This window comes from Haliotis rufescens, unplaced genomic scaffold (genome assembly GCF_023055435.1).
Source record: "Haliotis rufescens isolate VD_foot unplaced genomic scaffold, xgHalRufe1.0.p SCAF_8, whole genome shotgun sequence".
In the NCBI taxonomy this organism is placed as follows: Eukaryota; Metazoa; Mollusca; class Gastropoda; order Lepetellida; family Haliotidae; genus Haliotis; species Haliotis rufescens.
In genome coordinates, this window is record NW_025964372.1 from 21,722,196 (window position 1) to 21,743,785 (window position 21,590).

The 21,590-nt window shown below is 39.5% G+C and overlaps 1 protein-coding gene across 8 annotated transcripts in view; it reads left to right on the forward strand.

Moving 5' to 3' along the window:
* LOC124115745 (ral guanine nucleotide dissociation stimulator-like) overlaps positions 1–21,590 on the forward strand; it is a 49,238-nt gene that overhangs the window by 6,861 nt on the left and 20,787 nt on the right. For 3 of the 8 annotated variants that reach the window (XM_046476852.2, XM_046476850.2, XM_046476854.2), the window contains exons 2-13: positions 4,120–4,212; positions 6,027–6,232; positions 7,205–7,267; positions 8,146–8,330; positions 9,601–9,734; positions 11,172–11,384; positions 12,545–12,648; positions 13,421–13,505; positions 14,169–14,258; positions 15,359–15,600; positions 16,990–17,058; positions 17,456–17,515. In XM_046476852.2, coding sequence (XP_046332808.2) covers positions 4,120–4,212; positions 6,027–6,232; positions 7,205–7,267; positions 8,146–8,330; positions 9,601–9,734; positions 11,172–11,384; positions 12,545–12,648; positions 13,421–13,505; positions 14,169–14,258; positions 15,359–15,600; positions 16,990–17,058; positions 17,456–17,515 — 1,544 coding nt within the window. Of the gene's footprint in view, positions 1–4,119; positions 4,213–6,026; positions 6,233–7,204; positions 7,268–8,145; positions 8,331–9,600; positions 9,735–11,171; positions 11,385–12,544; positions 12,649–13,420; positions 13,506–14,168; positions 14,259–15,358; positions 15,601–16,989; positions 17,059–17,455; positions 17,516–20,449; positions 20,492–21,590 lie in introns of all 8 variants that reach the window. The other 5 variants (XM_046476855.2, XM_046476857.2, XM_046476853.2 and 2 more) reach the window with 4 other exon arrangements.

The following is a 21,590-nucleotide window of genomic DNA, read 5'->3' on the forward strand; positions in this document are numbered from 1 at the left end:
GTTATACGAGAAAACAGAGATGACAACAAGGGAGTAGTAATCGTATTATAGACGCAATCTGAAATCCGAAAAGCTTTCACTGCATGGATACTTTTTTTTAGTATTAAACTATAACCATCTGGGGTATTTCCAAATGACGACATCCGATGAGCTCCGCCGTTCTTTTTGTCTGTTTGTTTAGGTTGAAGAAATTAATTAACATGCGCCCTTTGTCGAAATCTTTATAGATCCCGGTTAACCAATCAGTGTTTATGCAAAAATGAGTAAAACAAATATTGCCTCCAGCCTCACAAGTTTATTTAGCTGTCCTTGCAGACGGTAGCCCAGTCCGGGGAATTCCGTTAGATCAGTGCCCCTTTAAGCATGTTAAGCAACAAACAAACAACACAAACAAGGATGAAAACAGAACTGTCACATTCATTAAATACAACAGTAAAAATCAACAGGACTTCTCATGTTATCATATTTTGAAGAACTCATTGTTTGTAGTTGTTAAAATTACTCAAAGTGTTCCACCCAATGTGGATACTGGTTTGGTTAACATGGCAAAGGTCCCCAGTCACCATGTTTGTCGTAAGAGGAATGAGATGATCTTGTGGTCAGACTCGGTGGCCTGGTTGATTGTGTGTCCTCGTACCTCAACAGTGAAGCCCATTTCTGGTGTCCCCCGCCGTGATATTGCTGGAATATTGCTAAAAGTGGCGTAAAACCACACTCACTCACTCACTCACTCACTCACTCACTCACTCACTCACTCACTCACTCACTCACTCACTCACTCACCCACCCACCCACCCACCCACCCACCCACCCACCCACCCACCCACTCACTCACTCACCCACCCACCCACCCCTGTGGATCATTGCTCATACTTTCACTGGTGTGCCTGGTGTAGTTAGGTTTTTGTTCTTATACTAGAAGTTATATGAAGATGTCATGAGTGCAGCTTTAGTAAACCCAGTATATAGGTCTGTGGTTAACCATGTCCCGTTGTTTGACACTTTTAGCCTGTTGTCTTATAGTTTAGGCTTTGTAGTGAATACAGAAATTTGCATTTGGTGGAATAAAAATACAATTTGTTTTTATCATGTTTAGACTTTATATTTTATTTGTTTGTGCAACCTGGGACTCCCACTTCATGCCTTTGACCATGATGGCAGACACCCAAAATTATTACGGATATGGGGAGGTCGGTGGTTCGCGACCTGGCTGCGTCAAGGCTCCAGTCTTTCATGCTGTCTATGAGTAAACCGTGCCAATGAGTAAACCGTGTTTAAAAATAATTCTGTCAACATGGTCAAAGCTACACTAAGCGAGCCATTTCTTTTGTGCATTATTCAATGCAGTGTTTGTTTTTTGTTTGGTTTCACTCAGCAGTATTCCAGCTATATGACAGTGGTCTGTCAATAGACAATCCAGTGATTGATATCATGAGCAATGATCTTCGCAATTGGGTTACAATCACATGCATCAACCATGCCAGAAGGTTGACCACCAATTCTGTTAGTCACCTCTTACGACAAGCATGGGTTGCTGAAGACCTATTCTACCCCAGAAAATCATGTACATATGATCATGATGATGTCTGTATTTGATAAGTAAATATTAAATAAAGATCTGAAAAGGCTACTTTGGGTAATCATGGGGTATGTTTTCTAATTGTTTTCATGCTTATTTGTATGCGAGCAATTCAAAATGAATTGGGTTATAATGATTTATTTTGCATATTATGCTTAAACATATTAAATACCTGTATGCAAGTTATCTGGAGCTGTACTGAATTTGACTAGTCTCGCACGTGCAGATATTTTCGAACCCCGCCTTGTCTCTGTGAACATTGATTACATACATGTACATGCCCTGGGCTGCAGAAACTCATTGACTGTCAGTGGGTGGAGTACAAGTTATAAATGGCATTCTTTCAGCTGAAGATGGCCAACACATCAATTAGAAATTGTTGTTGAACAAGGAAGTTGTGTAGGAAGTGGTCATTTGTTACAGCGTGCGATGTCACCAACAAGTGGCACATCCCTCATTGGGTATGGATTGGAATGTAGGCGGGCTGACCCTTTGATTGCCTGGGATTTCAAACTAAGTGTCTGATGCAGGAAAGTTGGTTATTGCGATTATATTGTGCAAAATTGAATCCAAAAAGAAAATGTTATTGTGTTAAATTTTGAGGTATTTTACCAATGCATTCAGTATGTTCAGTGCAGTCATGTTAGACCTAAGTAATAACTTGACCACAGTGAGCAAATAATTATAAATCATGGTAGTGTTATATTCCACTTTGGGAATTTTGCAGATATTTGCTTCAAATTTTGGGCCCAAAGAACATACAGATAAATCCTTGTGCCTTTTCGTATATTTTGTCATGTTTAACTGTTCCACAGTATTCTTGATATTGTGTATTCCACATATTGCCAATCACCAGGATCACTCATTTAAGTGTTTACATACATGAATTTTTGTTTCTGTACACTTTACAAGTACCCATGTCTGTATGTATAAATGGGTCCCATGTGAGGATTCTAGTGTAGAATAGGTCCTTAATACCTCATGCTAGTCTGTCTCCCAGACCTTAAAGAAAAAATCTAAAAGGAGTCCAACTCAAGTCTAGAATGATTTGATTTGGCAAGTACAGATTGCCTCCTGATATTAATGATTATTCTGGGCTCCATTTGGATATTATTATTTTTATTTTGTAGATATATATTTTTAAATAAGATATATTGAACCAGACTCAATTATTTACAGGTAATCATGATGTTGCTTGAATATTGATGACTGGGACATAAAACATTATTCAGTCATGTGCCTAATATTGATTTAGGGGATTGCCAAATTAAACTACATACCGGAAAACAAGAACAAGACTGCCTTAGGGTCGTGTGTTCACTGTCTTCAAGTATGTGGATTATTCCTCTCATCACTGTTGTCTGGTGCATAGTCGTTGTCATAGCCCTTCTGAAAAAAAAAGTCAAGATCTCTTGATTCAAATACACTACTCGTTTGTCCAACCATGTAACAGTTTCTTCATTAGTACCTTTTTCTTGATCCCCATGTTCATCGTTACTGCTAAAAAACAGTGATGAACTTACCATTTGCAAACCAGACTATAGTGTTATTAACTTATTATCATGACTATAAGAAAGCTGTCCATGTACATTTTGCCGTCCATGAAGTTGAGATTATAGATACCGTATTCGACCTAATAAGAACCCAGGGCGTACTCAAAATTAGAAATAGGGGGCTCTTATTAGAATATTTTTTTGGTGGAAAAAACAGAGTTGAAAGATAAATTTCGTGGTTTATGCTGACAGACTGATATGTTTATATGCGACATATATTTTTTCCCGAATTTAATTGCCCATAATTAAGAATGGATATAACGCACGAGTGCATATTATACGCGAATAAATAAGTCTTGTGTACATTGATCAATCGGAAGGGGTGCTAATTGGGATTGTTCACTAGCCAATATATTAGCAAATATTTACGTGAGTGCTTATTAGAGCGGCGCTTATTTCGTCGAATACAGTAAGTGTTTGAAGTTAAAGAGGTCCTTGAGGTTTGGTATTTGAATCTAGAGACCCCATCAATCTAAAATATTCAACGTTAGGACTAGGACAAGGACACCTTGACTTTCATGCTTCATTTTGAACACTGTGGATATGGTAGTTGCAGTCTTGATACTGTGTGTGCCTGTATGCATCCCACTCAAGCTGTGACTAGTTATAATACCCTAGGCCTCTGCCCTCCTCAGTATCATGAATAAACATTCACTAGTCTCAGACAACAATATCAGCCTCATGTGGGATTTGGGGTTAGAATAGGTCCCCAGCAACCTATGCTGGTTGTAAGAGGCGACCAAATGGATCTCGTGGTCAGACTTGACTTGTTGAATGACTCAGAATGAGTGTCATTGTACCAAAATGATGTGGATTGTTGCTCACAATATCAATCACTAGATTGTCAGATCTAGACTCAATTATTTAGAGACCACAATCACATAGCTGGAAAATTGCTGAGTGCGGTGTTGACAATAAACAACCAAAACTATAGCAACAAGCCCTGCTTTAGTTTCCAAGACTGAAGAGGATGAATTTGTGTTGCAGGATGATGTGACACGATTCTGGCGCGAGGAGAGGGAAGATGGAGCAGTGTACAGTGCCTACCTGAAGAAAGTCACATACCGCTCTCAAGCTCAGGTACGCAACCTTGCACTTTGTAACTGAATATTCAAACACCTTAAAGGGTTAGAAATTTTGTTTTTGCGTCACAGGGCACACAAAAATATGTTGATGTATGCCCTTTGGCATGTGAGACTCAGAGCCTGACAACAAGAATATAAGCTTTGATCCATCTTCAAAATTGATGAATGTCTTTTGACCATTAGCAGGAGTAAGCAGTTGTAGTTTGAAACATTTGACCCTTTCCTTTTCATAGAGATTGAAAACTCTTCCTTTTTATTAATTCCTGGGATTATTTTGTGAATCATACTGTGCATGAAACACATGTTAAACACATTCGTATGGTCCTCAGATCTTCACATAGCAGTAATGAGCACTAAGGTCTGATTTTAATGAAATTGGTGATTAGGTTGTCTAACCCTTCTAACTTCTAACTCTTCAGTTTAGTTGCCTTTGAGACTAGACTTATATTTCACCATCCTTCATCATGTTTCTGTAGCAAACACACACACATGAGGTCATGCTTACTTCTATCATTGAATGTTGTTTCTGCAAATGAAAATATTAATTACAACTGTGAAGTTGATTGAAGGATAAATTAAAATAAGATCTGTTGTAAGTGATTGAAACATGTATTACTAGATATATCGGATACTGTCCCACATTTCCCTCATCCTTATGGTAGAAACAGAAGTTAGAAATAGAAGATAAATATGACTTTATTGGCCATGGGATGATGTAGGTGCTGTACCCTGTTTGAGGTCTACTTGCTTCACAAGTCAGGTGATGCAATGGTTCACAAATGTGGAAACTGTTTTTTCTTCCCTCAGACAATATCGATTCATGTACATTTGCTGTTTTCAACAATGAAAACACAAACAAAATAAAAAAATATGATAAGGAAAGACCCTTAATGACATGATAAATGCTTTTCATTTCAATTTTATTTTTTTACGTGACGATACATTTACGAGATCACAAAAAAATGGTTACATTTCTTTTTATCTCAACAACCTACTCAAGTCCATAAACCAGGAAATTACAAATAATGTTCTCAATTTTCAACTGGCGACCTAGCCTTACATGCATTAATCTTACAGTATCCTGTTGTGTTATCACAAAGCTCCTTGAACCGCATGACATATGGTTATATATCTCTGATAGGAAGCGTAGCATGTCAAGCATCAACGGCACTCCCATTTTCTATTATCTTCAGGGGCAAATGGTGTTTACTCATAAATTAAAAAACAACAACATGCAGATAAAGTTTTGAGGTGCCCTTTTATGTTTAGTTAATGTTAGTTGAAAATTCAACAGAGGGTACATGTACTTGTATTTTTCTGATATTACCCAACTGAAACAGATGGGTTTAGATTCAAAGGTCACCTGTTAAGCCAGAGAAATGTAATTTCTTGTTTTGCATATTTTGAGATAATATTATCCCCTTGAGATAATATTTTAAAGAAAACTACTGACCAAGAGCTTGAAAAGATATAAAAATGTGTCTTTTTAATCAAGCAAAGCATGTCTTTAAAAAAAATCCCATGTATTAAAGATCAAATTTCATCTACCAAGTGCTTGCTCATAGTGTAACATGGTAAGGAAAGATAAAGGTAAAACTCAAGAAATATACAAATATATAGTTCTGTATAGTAGTGAAATTTTACTGATTGTAGACATTTTTGAAGAGGTGTGTCTAGTCCAGATGCTAAAGCCAACAGAAGGTGACATCTTGAGATCTGGTGGCAGTTTGTTCCAAAGTACTGCTGCTGAGTAAGAGAAAATCCTCTGTTGAACAGACTCGAATCCATGGAATTTGGATGTTGTTTCAGCTTGAAGATGAGCATGAGCGAGAGTTTTCCCACTTGATGTGGGAGACCCAGAAGATCCGGGTGATCAAGGCAGGTACTCTCGAGAAGCTGGTGGAGAGTTTGTCAACCGTCAGAGGGGAGCTGGACTCCACCTACGTCAACATCTTCCTCGCCACCTACCGCACCTTCGCAACACCACAACAGGTGCTCAAGCTGCTTATAGACAGGTGGGTACTGATGCAGGAGAAAGATGATTGACAAGACCTGCAGAGAGCCAGATTAAAATAGGCCCCCACCACTCTCTTGTTTATAAAAGACGGCAAACTTAGATCAGGTGGTCGGATGCCGTGATTAGGCTGGTTGTGTGTCATCATTCTCTGTAACCATGTGACCATCTCCATGACGTAGTGGATGGAGCGTCAGCCTGGAGAGTGGCTACATCTCCGGCTACATCATACCCAAAATGGTTATAAGATGCTACTTGTGTTAGCCTGCTGGCAGTTGGCATTAATGGGATAGACAAGGACTGGTGTGCTTGGATATACTGTGTCTGAGAGGGACATCCATGTTAAACTGCTGCATGGTGTCTCAGTAGGCTAGCACTATGTAACGGGCATTAGTCTGGGGAAGTACAAGCATTTACACATGTACATATGCATGCATGGGCATTAGTGCAATAATCTTGAAAGCAACGTCAAATCCCATTTTACCTCACCTGTGAATCTGATGATGGTCATGCTTTCACTCACTGGTTGGCCTTCAGTTGATTATTAAAGACTGTCTTGAAATGGATGCAAGATTGCTGACAGTGGAGTTCAACAACACTCACTCACTAATTTCAAGACACCAAGCTATGATCATGTTGATGTAGAAGAGTGTTCATTGTATTAAGTTTAAAATGTATCCATGATTTTATTCAATGATTAAATTAAGAAGAGTAACCATCAATATCTATAATTTATCATGAAGAACACCCCCATGAAGATCCAGTTAGAATTGGTCTTCAGCAACCAATGCTTGTTGTAAGAGGTGACTAATGGGATTGGGTGGTCAGGCTTGCAGACTTGGTTCATGCACAGCCATCGTGTACAGTAATGTACACACAGCCATTGTGTAGCTGGAATATTGCTGAGTGTGGCGTTAAACATAAAGAACATATAATCCCAGTCTGTACATTTCTGAGTCCTTTTGTTCCCCAGGTACCAGATGTTGAAGTTGTGTTGTGAGGATGACAGGACAGAACTGAATGAACTACAGCTCAAGTGAGTAGGCTGCTGCAGCTTGTGCAGTGTGGTAGCCATATATAGTCACCCTTAGATGGGTGTCTCGTCAAAGTCTGTTAGATGGTATAGAGACTTGATTACCAGGGATAACCATTAATGAATAACTATTAATTCTATGATGTGAGCTTCTTCTGTTTATTATATACAGACTGCATGGGTAAAGCTGGAATATTGCTGACTGGCATTAAACAATATTATCTCATTCACCCCCTATTTTGTGGGGGATTGAGTGAATGTTGTTTAGTGCCAGTCAGCAATTTTCAAGCTATATCACAATACAGTTACCATGTTACACCCGTGGAGATCAGGGTTAGAACTGGTATGCACCAACCTGTGCATGTGATAAAGAGACGACTAACTGGATCGGGTGGTCAGGTTTGCTGTCTTGATTGATGCACATACTCCAATTGCATAGACCAATGCTCATGAGGCAATCACTGGATTGTCTGGTCCAGACTCATTTATTTACAGACTGACGTCATATAGCTGGAATATTGCTGAGTGCGGCATTAAACAACAAACAATCATCTACTTATAATATCCATCATGTATTTTTTTTTAAATTCACTGCAAGAATCCATTGTTAGTTTTGATGATGGCATTAGTTGGGATATAAATTCTTAACTACAACAGCATGTTTCTAATGAATATTAAAGTTGATTTCAAAAACACACATTGAAACAGTCTGTTATTTCGGCCACTTGTCACAATCTTGAGTTGGGTTAAATTTATGTTTGGTGTTGTATGCTCAGCTGAGGAAGTCCATGTGTTAAAGATCCCAAGGCTTGTTGACTCGTTTTGGGCACAGACTGTTGAATCTGTGTAATCATATTTCTAGTCTTGTTTTTTGTTCACAGAACTATTAAATCTGTGATATCCGTGTGGCTGGACACCTATCCGGAAGATTTCCGGGAGCCTCCAAACTATCCCTGTCTCCATACGTTAGAGAAGTTTTCTCTCCACTTCCTGCCTGACAGTGACCTCGCAGGTCGGGCACGACATCGGATCGAGCGCCTCACAAAGGATCATTCAGGTGCTGATGGTCAGTGTCATTTTGGTTGTGGGAAGATGTGTTGGATAACTAGACATGCTAGATACAAGCCATGTTTCCTTTGACACTATCAACCACTTGCAGGGAGTGAGGGGTAACATAAAACACTCTTCCTCATTTATGCTTGGGGTTGTAAGACATGAGGGTAGAGTGGCAAGTGAAAATATTTCATCTCTTGTGCTTCCCCACTCTATTTAAGGGTTTATTATCCTAAGCATTACCGAGGAGAGGTTTACCTAGCATCATACAATGAAAACATGGGAAAGTGTCAGAATAAATTAAGACTAGGTCCCACCCACTTGATTTGACCACTAATCCACTTAAGTTGAGAAGTTGAACATCAGATATTTATATAATCTCAAGCTTAGTATTGACATGTCTTTTATATAGTAATATATTGCAATAATGATTCATTTATTGTGATACGTACCACAATACATCTGTAATTTGTTATGAATCTGAATAATAATGGACCAATACATCAGGCTTCCCCTGCACATGTTTTAGCACTTCTTCTGCCATTTTGTTGGATGTTGCTACGGTCACATTTAGGGCTGGGACGGGTAACTTGGGTACTCGGGTCGGGTGGGTCCTGAGTAGGACCCGGGTACCCACAGGACTAACCGGACCTGTTGTTAGTCACATGATATATTGTTTAATGACAAAAATTATCTAAAACTCTATGGTTACACTTTAAATCACTAATTTTCCCATTTCTTTCTGACAATTCACCCATTCCTGCTGACTTGTATATGTTTGAATAAAGATAAAACTTTATACAGTAAACTTCAGTGTATGCATGACCAGATCGTTTTATACGTGTATCTTTATACATTTTGCCAGGGCTACGGTCAAACTTTTCCAAATCGGACAGTTTGTACCTATCTCTAAATATCTACAGCAGGTACCCGGGTAGGGTCAGGTAATAAGGTGGTGGGTACCCAGGTTGTACATTTGGACTCGTCCCAACCCTAGTCACAATGCATGGGTGATACCAGTGGACAGATTATGCACAAAAAGCTGGTCATGTGTACTTTTGCTTTTTCGCTCGAAGGAATCAAGTTGCTAAATTCTGAATTTCATAATTTCAACGAAGGTAATTAAATGATTTGAAATGAGTTAGTTTTCTGGAATTGTAGTTGAATATGTCGATGGAGACTTTGCTTTGTATTTAGCATGTACACATTCATCTGGCAATTTATGAATAAACATGCAGATGCTTTTTTTAGCCTAATGATATTCTATCCCTTTTTTTCTGCAGCTAATGAAATAGAATTCCGATTTTCCATCTGTGAAGAGGTTGATCATATGATAGACAATGAGTATCACAAGCCATTAACATTCAACGACATCTCTAGTCATACCTTTGCTCAACAGCTGACACATCGAGACGCAGTAAGTATCCTGCTCTTTTTATTCTAATATTTCTGTTCTCGTGCACAAAAGACCTGGATTATCCCTTGCATATTGTGAAGAGTTGGCTTATAAGGATTGGGTGGTTATATTGTGTGACTTGGCTAATTGTTTGTGATCATACCCTGGTGGTTTGGATTGATGCTCATGCTGTCAACCACTTGTTTACAAGGCTGTTGTGATATAACTGAAAAATTCAATTCTTGTCATAATGCAGGGATTTATCTTGACCTGCACAGAGGCCGATATTCAGCTCTAAGTGTGCAGCAAATGTCAGTAAAAGTTCCCAAATTGGAATGAAACATTTCCCAATTCGTGCTGTCATAGTTGTAACTGAAGTTGTGGCTTGGTAGAGGTGACTTGGATTTCACTGATAGCAGCACCAGAACAGAGGCAGAGGCTTAAATGCTCAGTTTAGTACTATTGCATTGTACAAGTTGAAAGCAATGTTCAAATTCAAATAATTACTTTAGGAAAATCCCAATTTTGAACAAAGTAACAAAGTTTCCAAATTTGCCTCAGTGTCCAAACTAACCTCCTCATGGCAGGTAACTTTTCTGTCGGGCTGCATGAAATATTCCTCCGCCTGCCCGGATGTCTGGCAGATAATTTTAAGACTACCTACAAATTCAGTTTTATTATAACTCCTTGTAGATTCTCTGGTAATTGTTTGCATTATTTCAACTGAATCATGATGCAATTTGTCTCTTATTTTGGGATTTCTTAATATCTATAATATCTGAATGTGGGCAGGTAACTTTGAAGATGGGCAGGCAACACTTATGGGTCTTTCTGGGTTTTAAAAATATTTAAAACACTGATGTGCCTGCCCAGGGCACTTTGTTTGGAATTCTAGTTAAATTTATGTAATCGGTTGCATATGAAATTAGGATGGGTACAAAGTGTGACCTACTTGCTAGTGATTCATCCATCATACTCAAGAGCATGGATTGTCAAGATTGTTGCTCTTGTTATCAATCATTGGTTTGTCTGGCCCAGGTTGATATCATTATTTTGTATAAGAGTCGGACTGCACTTAAAGAGGACATTCCATCTGTCTATCAAAAGCATAAATGTGAACATGAAACAGTTTATAGCTTAACATACTTAGTTTATCTGATTGTAAATTTCAAGTATACCCAATGGATATTTCTTGGGAAATAGGTCCCAGATATCTTCGCTTTTCGTAAGCTCAAACTGAAAGAGGATCGGGCAGTCATAATGTGTCCATTTATACGCTGATATTGTGGATTGTTGCTCATTATATCAACCACTTGTTTGTCAGACTGCTGTGGTATAGTGGTAATGGCAAAAATTACCATTGACATGCTTAGTTCTGAGATTTGTTTTTAGATTTTAGTCATAAAGTCATTGAGTCATAAATTTAAGATTTTAACCAATGCCCAATTCTTTTTCCAGGAGCTGTTTCGGAAGGTGGTTCCGCACCACTGTCTGGGTGCGGTGTGGGCGCGACGGGGGAAGAAGGGGGGAAAGGAAGCAGCCAGTGTTCTCGCTACTATAGAACAGTTCAACCGTGTATCTCTTCGTGTGATAGCTACTATTCTCAAAACTCGGGATCATAAGACATCGCAAAGAGCCAAAATTGTACAGAAATGGATACACATTGCTCAAGTATGTTGTCATGGTTATGTTCTTTTTGTTTAAAGAAATGCTGTTATCCTAGTGTTAAAAATGTCACAGGCCCTTTGATTAAATTACTATAACCAACCCGTGAAGATCCGTGTTAGAATTGGGTGTCGGCAATCCATGTTTGTCGTAAGAGGCAACTAACGGGATTCGGTCCCAAGCAACTTATGCTGGTAGTAAGAAGCACAAATGGATTGGGTGATCAGACTCAGCGACCTGGTTGATTGCGTGACATCATACCCTGACAGCGTTGATTGTTGCTCCCAATTTTAATTCACCAAATTTTCTGGTCCAGACTCGATTATTTACAGACCGCTGTCATATAGCTGGAATATTGCTGAGTGTGATATTAAATAACAAACAAACAAACAAACAAACAATCACCAGGTACCTCAAGGACCACAGGACCCAACTTATTGTCAAACACTGGTATGCGGTTTACTGTCTGCACCAAACATTCTTTTTTGTAGTTTTTTACCTCAACTTATGGACAATTAACAGACTAGAAATAAACCTTACTTAACCCACTGTCCTGGCCTGGAGAATCATAGCTTTTTGCAAGGAGTGTCTAATTCGAATTGGGTGGTCAGGTTCAGTGACTTGATATTATGTCATCGTAGCCCATGGTACATTTGTCACAGTATCAATCACTGGTTTGTTTGGTGAGTGAGTGAGTGAGTGAGCGAGTGAGTATGGTTTTACGCCACTTTTAGCAATATTCCAGCAATATCATGGCGGGGGACCCCAGAAATGGGCTTCACACAATGTACCCATGTCGGGAATTGAACACGGGTCTTCGGCGTGACGAGTGAACGCTTTAACCACTAGGCTACCTGACCACCCCGGTTTGTTTGGTACAGACACGGTTATATTCAGGCTGCTGTGATATTGCTGACTTGGCCTTAAACAACACAAGCAAAGAAATAATACCTGTGAAAATGATGAGTAAGGTATCAGTGAAATATGAGACTATTTGGGAATACATGTTTAGTTTATGTCAGGGGCCAATGATAGGGCTCCCCAGACAAATCTGAAGCTCTGGCCTACCTACCTTAACTGGATTTTGGTTTTCTCTCTTAAAGTAGAAATATCTTTAGATTTCATAAACTTTTGTACAGATCAAATGTTGTTTTGTCCTTGAACAGGAACTCAGAGAGCTAAAGAACTTTTCGTCTCTGAAGGCGATAATCTCGGGCCTACAGTCTCACCCAGTCTACCGGCTACGCAGGACATGGTCGTCTCTACCAAAGTAAGTCTACCGAACCATGTAGGGATTTCAGGTTAGAACTGATCTCCAACAGCCCATGTTGGTTGGATGGCTGGACTCCATGACTTGGTTGTTTGATTTCTATGACAGCATGGATCGTTGCTCACAATATCAATCACTAGATTGTCTGGTTCAGACTTGATTATTTACAGGCAGCCATCATATAGCTACAGCATTGCTGTAGTGTGGCATTAAACAAAGTCCACAGAGACATTATCATTCAGGAGGAAGAAGCTGACCGAAAGTATTACCTATCTTGCATGATGTTAGACCCGTGAAGATCCGGGGTAGAATAGATCTTCAGCAACCCATGCTTGCCGTAAAAGGCGACTATGCTTGTCGTAAAAGGGGACTAACGGGATCGGGTGGTTGACTTGGTTGATGCATGTCATCGATCCCAATTGCGTGGATTGATGCTCATGATATTGATCACTGGATTGTCTGATCCAGACTCGATTATTTACAGACTGCCGTCATATAGCAGGAATATTGCTGAGTGCGGTGTTAAACAACAAAGCAACCAACCAACCAATTGTGTGTGTTTCTTCTAGCTTTTTGTCAATGCAGTCTAGGGATGCTGTTGCATTTCACTGTCGAGTTGGCTTTTCTGATACACTGCAGTGCCACCTTTTGAAAATCAAGTATGACGTTTACAATGCATGGGTATTGCAAAAGTTGAAGTAGCCGAAGTGGTCCCCACGGTATTTTATGGCCGATTTTCATCCCGTGAATAACGTACATTTCATTGTTGCAGGGATACTATGGTGCTATTTGAGGAATTGTCAGAAATATTCTCAGGTGAAAATAACCAGCTCAATTCTCGGGAACTGCTAATGAAGGTACGAGTGCTGCTGACAATTGTGTGAGGACTTGTGTGTCATCAAAGACTGACTAACAGTACACACCATGTATTGTGTGATTAGAATTACAATTGCTCAGCAATATTTTACCATATGCATTGATGTTTATTACAGAATTTAAGACTCTATCTTACAAGCATTAGGTTTATTTCACTGATTCTGCTGCTTCATCAGTGCTTCTTGTTGATGTTGACAGCTTGATAAGTTCGTTAAGTGTTCAAATTTTGATTTTGACATTTATAACAATTTGTATAAAAAAAATAGACGTTTACACAAAACACAAATTTTGAAAGAAATGCAGAAATTATCCTGAGATTACATGAATTTTATTTACAAGGTATGTTAAGCTACAAGAATAACGTCCCAGTGGGGATTCCGAATTTTTTCCGGTCCCTAGCAATTTACGCTGGTAGTACGCGGCGGCCAAATGGATCAGGTGATCAGACTCGGTGACTTGGTTGATTGCGTGACATCGTACCCTGACAGCGGGGATCGTTACTCACAAATTTATTTCACCTGATTGTCTGGTCCAGACTTGATTATTTACAGGCCGTCTTCATATAGCTGGTATATTGCCGAGTGCAGCGTTAAACAAACAAAACAAGAACTACATGTGCAGTGTCTGACTATGCTCTGTTACAGGAAGCGACAGCAAAGTTTCCCGATCTGGACAGCCAAAATAAGACATTAAAGCGACGTAACATGCAGAAGCGCCAGTCATGGATAGATAATGTAAGTCTTGGTTTCCTGGTTTTCATCTCTGTTGGGATGGAATGAGCATGTGATAAATAACTGTTTGTAGATGATCCCCAAAAATCCACAGAAGGTGTCTAGTTCCATTAGGCTTGCTCATCCTTGAAAGGGTAGGTCCCCAGTACCCCATGCTTGTCTTCCTTGAAAGGACAGGTCCCCAGTACCCTATGCTTGTCTTCCTTGAAAGGATAGGTCCCCAGTATCCCATGCTTGTCTTCCTTGAAAGGACAGGTCCCCAGTACCCCATGCTTGTCTTCCTTGAAAGAACAGGTCCCCAGTACCCCATGCTTTTCTTCCTTGAAAGGACAGGTCCCCAGTACCCCATGCTTGTCTTCCTTGAAAGGATAGATCCCCATTACCCCATGCTTGTCTTCCTTGAAAGGACAGGTCCCCAGTACCCCATGCTTGTCTTCCTTGAAAGGATAGGTCCCAAGTACCCCATTCTTGTCTTCCTTGAAAGGATAGGTCCCCAGTACCCCATGCTTGTCTTCCTTGAAAGGATAGGTCCCCAGTACCCCATGCTTGTCTTCCTTGAAAGGACAGGTCCCCAGTACCCCATGCTTGTCTTCCTTGAAAGGACAGGTCCCCAGTACCCCATGCTTGTCTTCCTTGAAAGGACAGGTCCCCAGTACCCCATGCTTGTCTTCCTTGAAAGGACAGGTCCCCAGTACCCCATGCTTGTCTTCCTTGAAAGGATAGGTCCCCAGTACCCCATGCTTGTCTTCCTTGAATGGACAGGTCCCCAGTACCCCATGCTTGTCTTCCTTGAAAGGACAGGTCCCCAGTACCCCATGCTTGTCTTCCTTGAAAGGATAGGTCCCCAGTACCCCATGCTTGTCTTCCTTGAAAGGTCAGGTCCCCATTACCCCATTCTTGTCTTCCTTGAAAGGATATGTCCCCAGTACCCCTTGCATGTCTTCCTTGAAAGGACAGGTCCCATACACCCAATCGTTCTTCTCAAAGGAATTTCCAGGGCAGAATATGTCTCCTGTATCCCATGTTTGTATCCTATAGGAACTTCAGAAAGCCCTAAAATTGAAATGACTTGATTCCTAGATGCACATGTGATGTTGTTGCAGGGTATTGTCCAGGGAACGGTGCCGTACCTGGGAACGTTTCTGACAGATCTGACCATGATCGACACAGCCAACCCTGACATGACAGAGGAAGGCCTCATCAACTTCGAGAAACATCGGAAGGAGTTCGAAGTGCTCGCTCAGCTCAAACTGCTCCAGTCAGCTGCTCAGATTTATAACTTCAAAGAAGATACTCATTTCTGGATTTGGTTCGATTCAGTTAGAGTGTACAACGATAATGAAAGGTTAGCTTTCCTTAGATTGTGTGTGATTCAGCTTACAGTGATAATGAAAGGTTAGCTTTCCTTAGATTGTGTGTGATTCAGCTTACAGTGATAATGAAAGGTTAGCTTTCCTTAGATTGTGATGGAATTCAGCTTACAGTGATAATGAAAGGTTAGCTTTTCTTATATTTGGTGTGATTAAGCTTACAGTGATATATGAAAAGTTAGCTTTTCTTATATTTGGTTTGATTAAGCTTACAGTAATAATGAAATATTACCTTTTCTTAGATTCTGTATGATTAAGCTTACAGTGATATGTGAAAGGTTAGCTTTTCTTAGATTTGGTGTGATTCAGCTTACAGTGATAATGAAAGATTAGCTTTCGTGGATTTGGTTTGATTCAGCTTACAGTGATAATGAAAGATTAGCTTTCGTGGATTTGGTTTGATTCAGCTTACAGTGATAATGAAAGATTAGCTTTCGTGGATTTGGTTTGATTCAGCTTACAGTGATAATGAAAGATTAGCTTTCGTGGATTTGGTTTGATTCGGCTTACAGTGATAATGAAAGATTAGCTTTCGTGGATTTGGTTTGATTCAGCTTACAGTGATAATGAAAGATTAGCTTTCGTGGATTTGGTTTGATTCAGCTTACAGTGATAATGTTAGGTTAGCTTTTGTGGATTTGGTTTGATTCAGCTTACAGTGATAATGAAAGATTAGCTTTCGTGGATTTGGTTTGATTCAGCTTACAGTGATAATGAAAGATTAGCTTTCGTGGATTTGGTTTGATTCAGCTTACAGTGATAATGAAAGATTAGCTTTCGTGAATTTGGTTTGATTCAGCTTACAGTGATAATGAAAGATTAGCTTTCGTGGATTTGGTTTGATTCAGCTTACAGTGATAATGAAAGATTAGCTTTCGTGGATTTGGTTTGATTCAGCTTACAGTGATAATGAAAGGTTAGCTTTCGTGGATTTGGTTTGATTCAGCTTACAGTGATAATGAAAGATAAACTTTCGTGAATTTGGTTTGATTCAGCTTACAGTGATAATGAAAGATTAGCTTTCGTGGATTTAGTTTGATTCAGCTTACAGTGATAATGAAAGATTAGCTTTCGTGGATTTGGTTGATTCAGTTTAAGTCTACGATGAAATTGAAAGAATAGTGTTTAAGCACACCTGAGTCTGACCCTGAAGGGTATCTTGGTTACCAACCTATGCTGGTCCGGCAACCAAATGGATTGGGTGGAAGGCCCAGTGAGTCGGTCGTTGCTCACAATATTGATCATTGGATTATCAGGTCCGGGCTCAATTATTTACAGAGTTCCGTCATTTAGCTGCAATACTGCTGAGTGCGGTGATAAACAAATACAAACAACAGCATCAAGTGCCCCTGTTTCCCTTCCAGCCATGAACTGTCTTGTGCAATAGAGCCTCCCATGGAAGGGTCAGCCAAGATCAAGAAGAAATCAGCCAGGTGAGCTACTGCTTTCATAATGTTCATATAACACAACTACTTCATTATCAAAATATATCCATGTATTACTCTCAGCTAGATGCTATTGTATTTATTCAACAAAAAATAGATTTCTACATGTATGATAGAACCCTGAATCCCAATACAAATATTAAATTTCAGCAAATTTCTTTGGACATTAAAAATAATATTTGAAGAATGATGAAATTATCTAAACTAATGTTAGTTGAAGAAATCACCCTAAAACCACCTGTTTGATTGTTTTCATGTGTAATGCAGTAAAGTAAAGTATTGCTGAAAATATTATCTCCCAAAAATGATAATTTTGTCGTTTAGATATTATCATACATACATGGAGAATATTTTTGTTCCAATATGTATTTCTTGCACTGTTTAGAGCAAAGGCTAAATCTGAGCCTATCCTGACTTGTGCAATTAAATTTTGCTCTTCTCCCAGGTAAGATCTTAAATTGTCAGGCAATCCGCTTGCAGGGTTGGTTGTGGTGTCACGGTGATGGTGTCATTGCAAGAAATGTGGAGAAAGGGGTAACATGTTTAGCAAGCTTAGCTTAGATAGTGCTTATGTACTTACATCGTGCTTTATCATTTGTAGGTTCTGCTGGGGTGGTGGGGTAGCCTAGTGGTTAAAGCGTACGCTCGTCACAACGAAGTCCTGGGTTCGATTCCCCACATGGGTACAATGCATGAAGCCCATTTTTGGTGTTCCACGCCAGTGATATTGCTGGAATATTGCTAAAAGAGGTGTAAAACTATACTCACTCCCTCACTAGGTTCTGTTGGGAATTGGTTACAATGTCACAATCAGTTTGTGGTTTGAAAAAGCAGGAAAGATGACCTTATGGTGATTGATTCTGAACGAGAATAGGACATCATAACTAGACAGCATTTCCCTTAATCTGTCATGTAAATAACAAACAATAATAGAGCAAAAGACTTTATGAATATTAACCATTATCTACGATGAAACATTACAAAAGCAGCAGGCCATGAAACCTTGTGGGTAGTCACAGTTTCCTCATTTTATACATGTAATAATGAATCTTCTTATCTCTCACAAATTCATTAAATGAGAATGTAAACTGTATAATTAAAAAATAATCGATGACAGATTTTACCGGTTTGGTTTCCAGGTTGAAACTGAAACCAGCCAATCATTGGTAAAATGGATTAGTGTCATAAATCACCAATCACGTACAAATCGAATCTTTGACTCTGATACGATATCTCTCAGCATGAAGATCTGAGACATCTTCCTAGGTTGTGTCGGGTGAACCCTGCGCAAACTTTCTCCACCCAATCTGAATGAAGGATATGTTGCTTCTTCAGCCAATCAGATGTCAGCTTTCTAAGACAATTCGGCTTCGTCTCTACAGTCTGTACCAAAAACTCCTGACTCATATAGTTTCAAAGATTCCTTTAGGTTGAAGAGTTACTCCTTCACAAGAGGTGTATTTATGTGTCATTAACTAGTCACTGGACACCTTTTGATGTAAGGATTTGGAAGAAGAAAAGTTGGTTTTAGTCAGATAGCCTTGTGCTGTAACCACTGATTGATGGCAGCATATTTGCTAAGCACTAGATTTGACTTGAGATACCGTAAGGGGCATTGGGTAGCCTAGTAACCAAAGCGTTGGCTTGTCACGTCGAAGGCTGGGTTAGATTCCCCACATGGGTACAATGTGTGAAGCCCATTTCTGGTGTGGTTTTGTTGGAATATTGCTCAAAGTGCCATAAAACCATACTCATTCACTCACTCAGTGAGAAAACCCCCCCTCTGAAGATCTGGGTCAGAATAGGTCTTCAGCAACTCATGCTTACCATAAAAGCCGACTGTGCTCGTCGTAGGAGGCGACAAATGGGATCGGGTAGTCAGGCTCGCTGACTTGGTTGATGCATGTCATCGCATCCCAATCACTGGATTGTCTGGTCCAGACTTGCTTATTTACATACTGCCACTATAAAGCTGGAAATTTTGCAGGGTGCGGCGTCAAACAACAAACTAACAAACAAAACAGTGAGAAACAGTAAATTGCCAGACTTGTTCGTTTCCCACAGCCATGCCTGGACCCATTCGCCATGGATTCAAATCCTAGATCCTCATTTGTCAACATCTTACCCATCCTGATGGGTTTCACCAATGTGGCAGATATCTGTTACTTGCCTCACTTAGGTCTTCAGCAACCCATGCTTGCCAAAAAAGGTGACTATGCTTGTCGTAAAAGGCGACTAACGGGATCGGGTGATCAGGTTCGCTGACTTGGTTGATACATGTCATCGATCCCAATTGCATGGATCGATGATCATGATATCAATCACTGGATTGTCTGGTCCAGACTTGATTATTTACAGACTGCTGTCATATAGCTGGAATATTGCTGAGTGTGGTGTTAAACAACAAACCAACCAACCAACTTTAGACCCACCAGCACATGGATATCATTGTGTTTTGTTCAAAAAGGCTTTGCATATGATTTAGCGAGTGAGGTAAGATTTATGGTCACATTGGCAGTATCTGCCATATTGTAACTATGCATATGATTGAAGCATGTTTGACATTAATCAGGACTTTAAATCGGGACCAAAAAACTTGATAGACAAATGGCATGAGGACATTTCGCAATTTCATCTACGCTTGAGGGCACATTCTATTGAATCGTTATCAAATTTGAAAAATATTTATAGGTCATTTTGGATTATAATCAGTGAATGTCCCCGAAAACAAACTAATCTGAAATCCTGACATTTCTGCATTGGGATGTGGGTATCATGCATTCCTAAAGCTGATGACCTGTATAGGGATACATGCGCAACTCAGTGTATTTACTTGGTGACGTGACTGCCTCTGGGGTAGTGGATAGAAAATCTGCTCTGAGAGTGGAAGGTTGGTGGTTCAATCCCGGGCTGTGCTGTACCACAAGAAGTTAAAAGATGGTACTTGTTGTTACCCTGCCATGTGTTTGGCATAAAGGAAATGAACTACAGCATGGCATATCTCACGACTAAACCGGCATAAGTCTGGACTTGTACAAGGAGCACATCATCTAAGAGAAATATCTTGAGTGCGATGTTAAACCTCATATCACCTTACTTTGTGAAGGACAATTTTGTCAATTTGAACAATTCTTAGGACTTCGAAGACTTTAATTACTGTTAATATTATTAAGGTATTAATATCCTTGAATTTCAGTGACTTGTTCAAATATTAAGGAATCAGACAGCTACCCCCTCATCTCCAAAAGTCTTTTCTGAAAACCAAATGTTTTACTTTTTCAGCCTAAGTAACCAGTGGTATGTAAATAATATGCTAATTCTCTGAGTGATATAGTTTCCATGGATACAAGATGTAGAATGTGTCGTCCCTCTGTTATAGGCATATACAGCTACATGAACCGACATTTGCTCAAAGCCTTAGGTGAGGTGTTGGATGCAGCCTCATGTCAGCCATAACACAGCACTCTTAGTTTCTTAGGCTTGAGGAGTTTCGAAATCATTCATTTCTTTTCTTTTTATGATAGACTTCTTTTGCATATTAACATACAGTCAACTTTCATTGAGTTCAAACAAAAGTTTCTGGTTATATTCTTTCCAGCAGAATCTACTAATGAGAGTTGACTGTTCTTGTCAATACTTGAAGAAACTTTTGTTCCAAGTTTGAACCTAGGAACTTGTTAAAGAAACAAATCATAGCTCTGTGAATGGCATAACTATCTTAACATACACTACACTTAGTCACAGACCTTTTGTTTTTTAAAAACTCTCAGGAACCCTTATGTGCTCTAAGCACTCTTCTAACATGTTCTTTACTCCCTTACTCTGAGGTGAATTATTCAAAGTCAGGAAAAGCTAAAAGTGTATAATCTTTTGAATTAAAGTCAAAGAATTATCTTCATGGCCTATGTTGCCGTCAGCTGCCTAAGAAACCAAGATGTTTATGGCCATATTGTTGAATGATAGCACCATGTTTCTGCTTCCTTACTGGTCAGGGGACAAGTATTAAGAACATAGACTTGAGACTATACAAGTAGTAGTGTATCAAGATGGAGCAATCACTGAATATAGTCTGGCAGTTGTTGGGCTGGACCATGCAGTATTCTCGGGGAGGGGGAAAACATTGTTAAAAAAATGGTGGAAAGAAATATCTCCCCCCACCCAAAAGAAAAAAATAAATCAATAAAAAAATCAAGAGAGCCTAGACATTGCCCTAGTTCAGTGTTTGACTTGACTGTTCAAACTTTCAAAATTGTTTTTGTGCTTCTAATGAATTCATATAATTTTTGCTGAAGGTTGCTATGGTAACATGATATGTACCCCTGACTAGTGAGGATGATCCAGGTGGAGCGTGTTTGTCACTAACCCAGTAACCATGGTAACACTGTATAGCCAGTGTTGTGTACCTAGCTGTGCGGTTGATGGTCACCAGCTGTGATATGATGTTGGTGTATGTGTGCTCATGTGTGACTGACATCTATTTGTTATACTTACACAATGTATATGTGAAGTATAGTCATGTT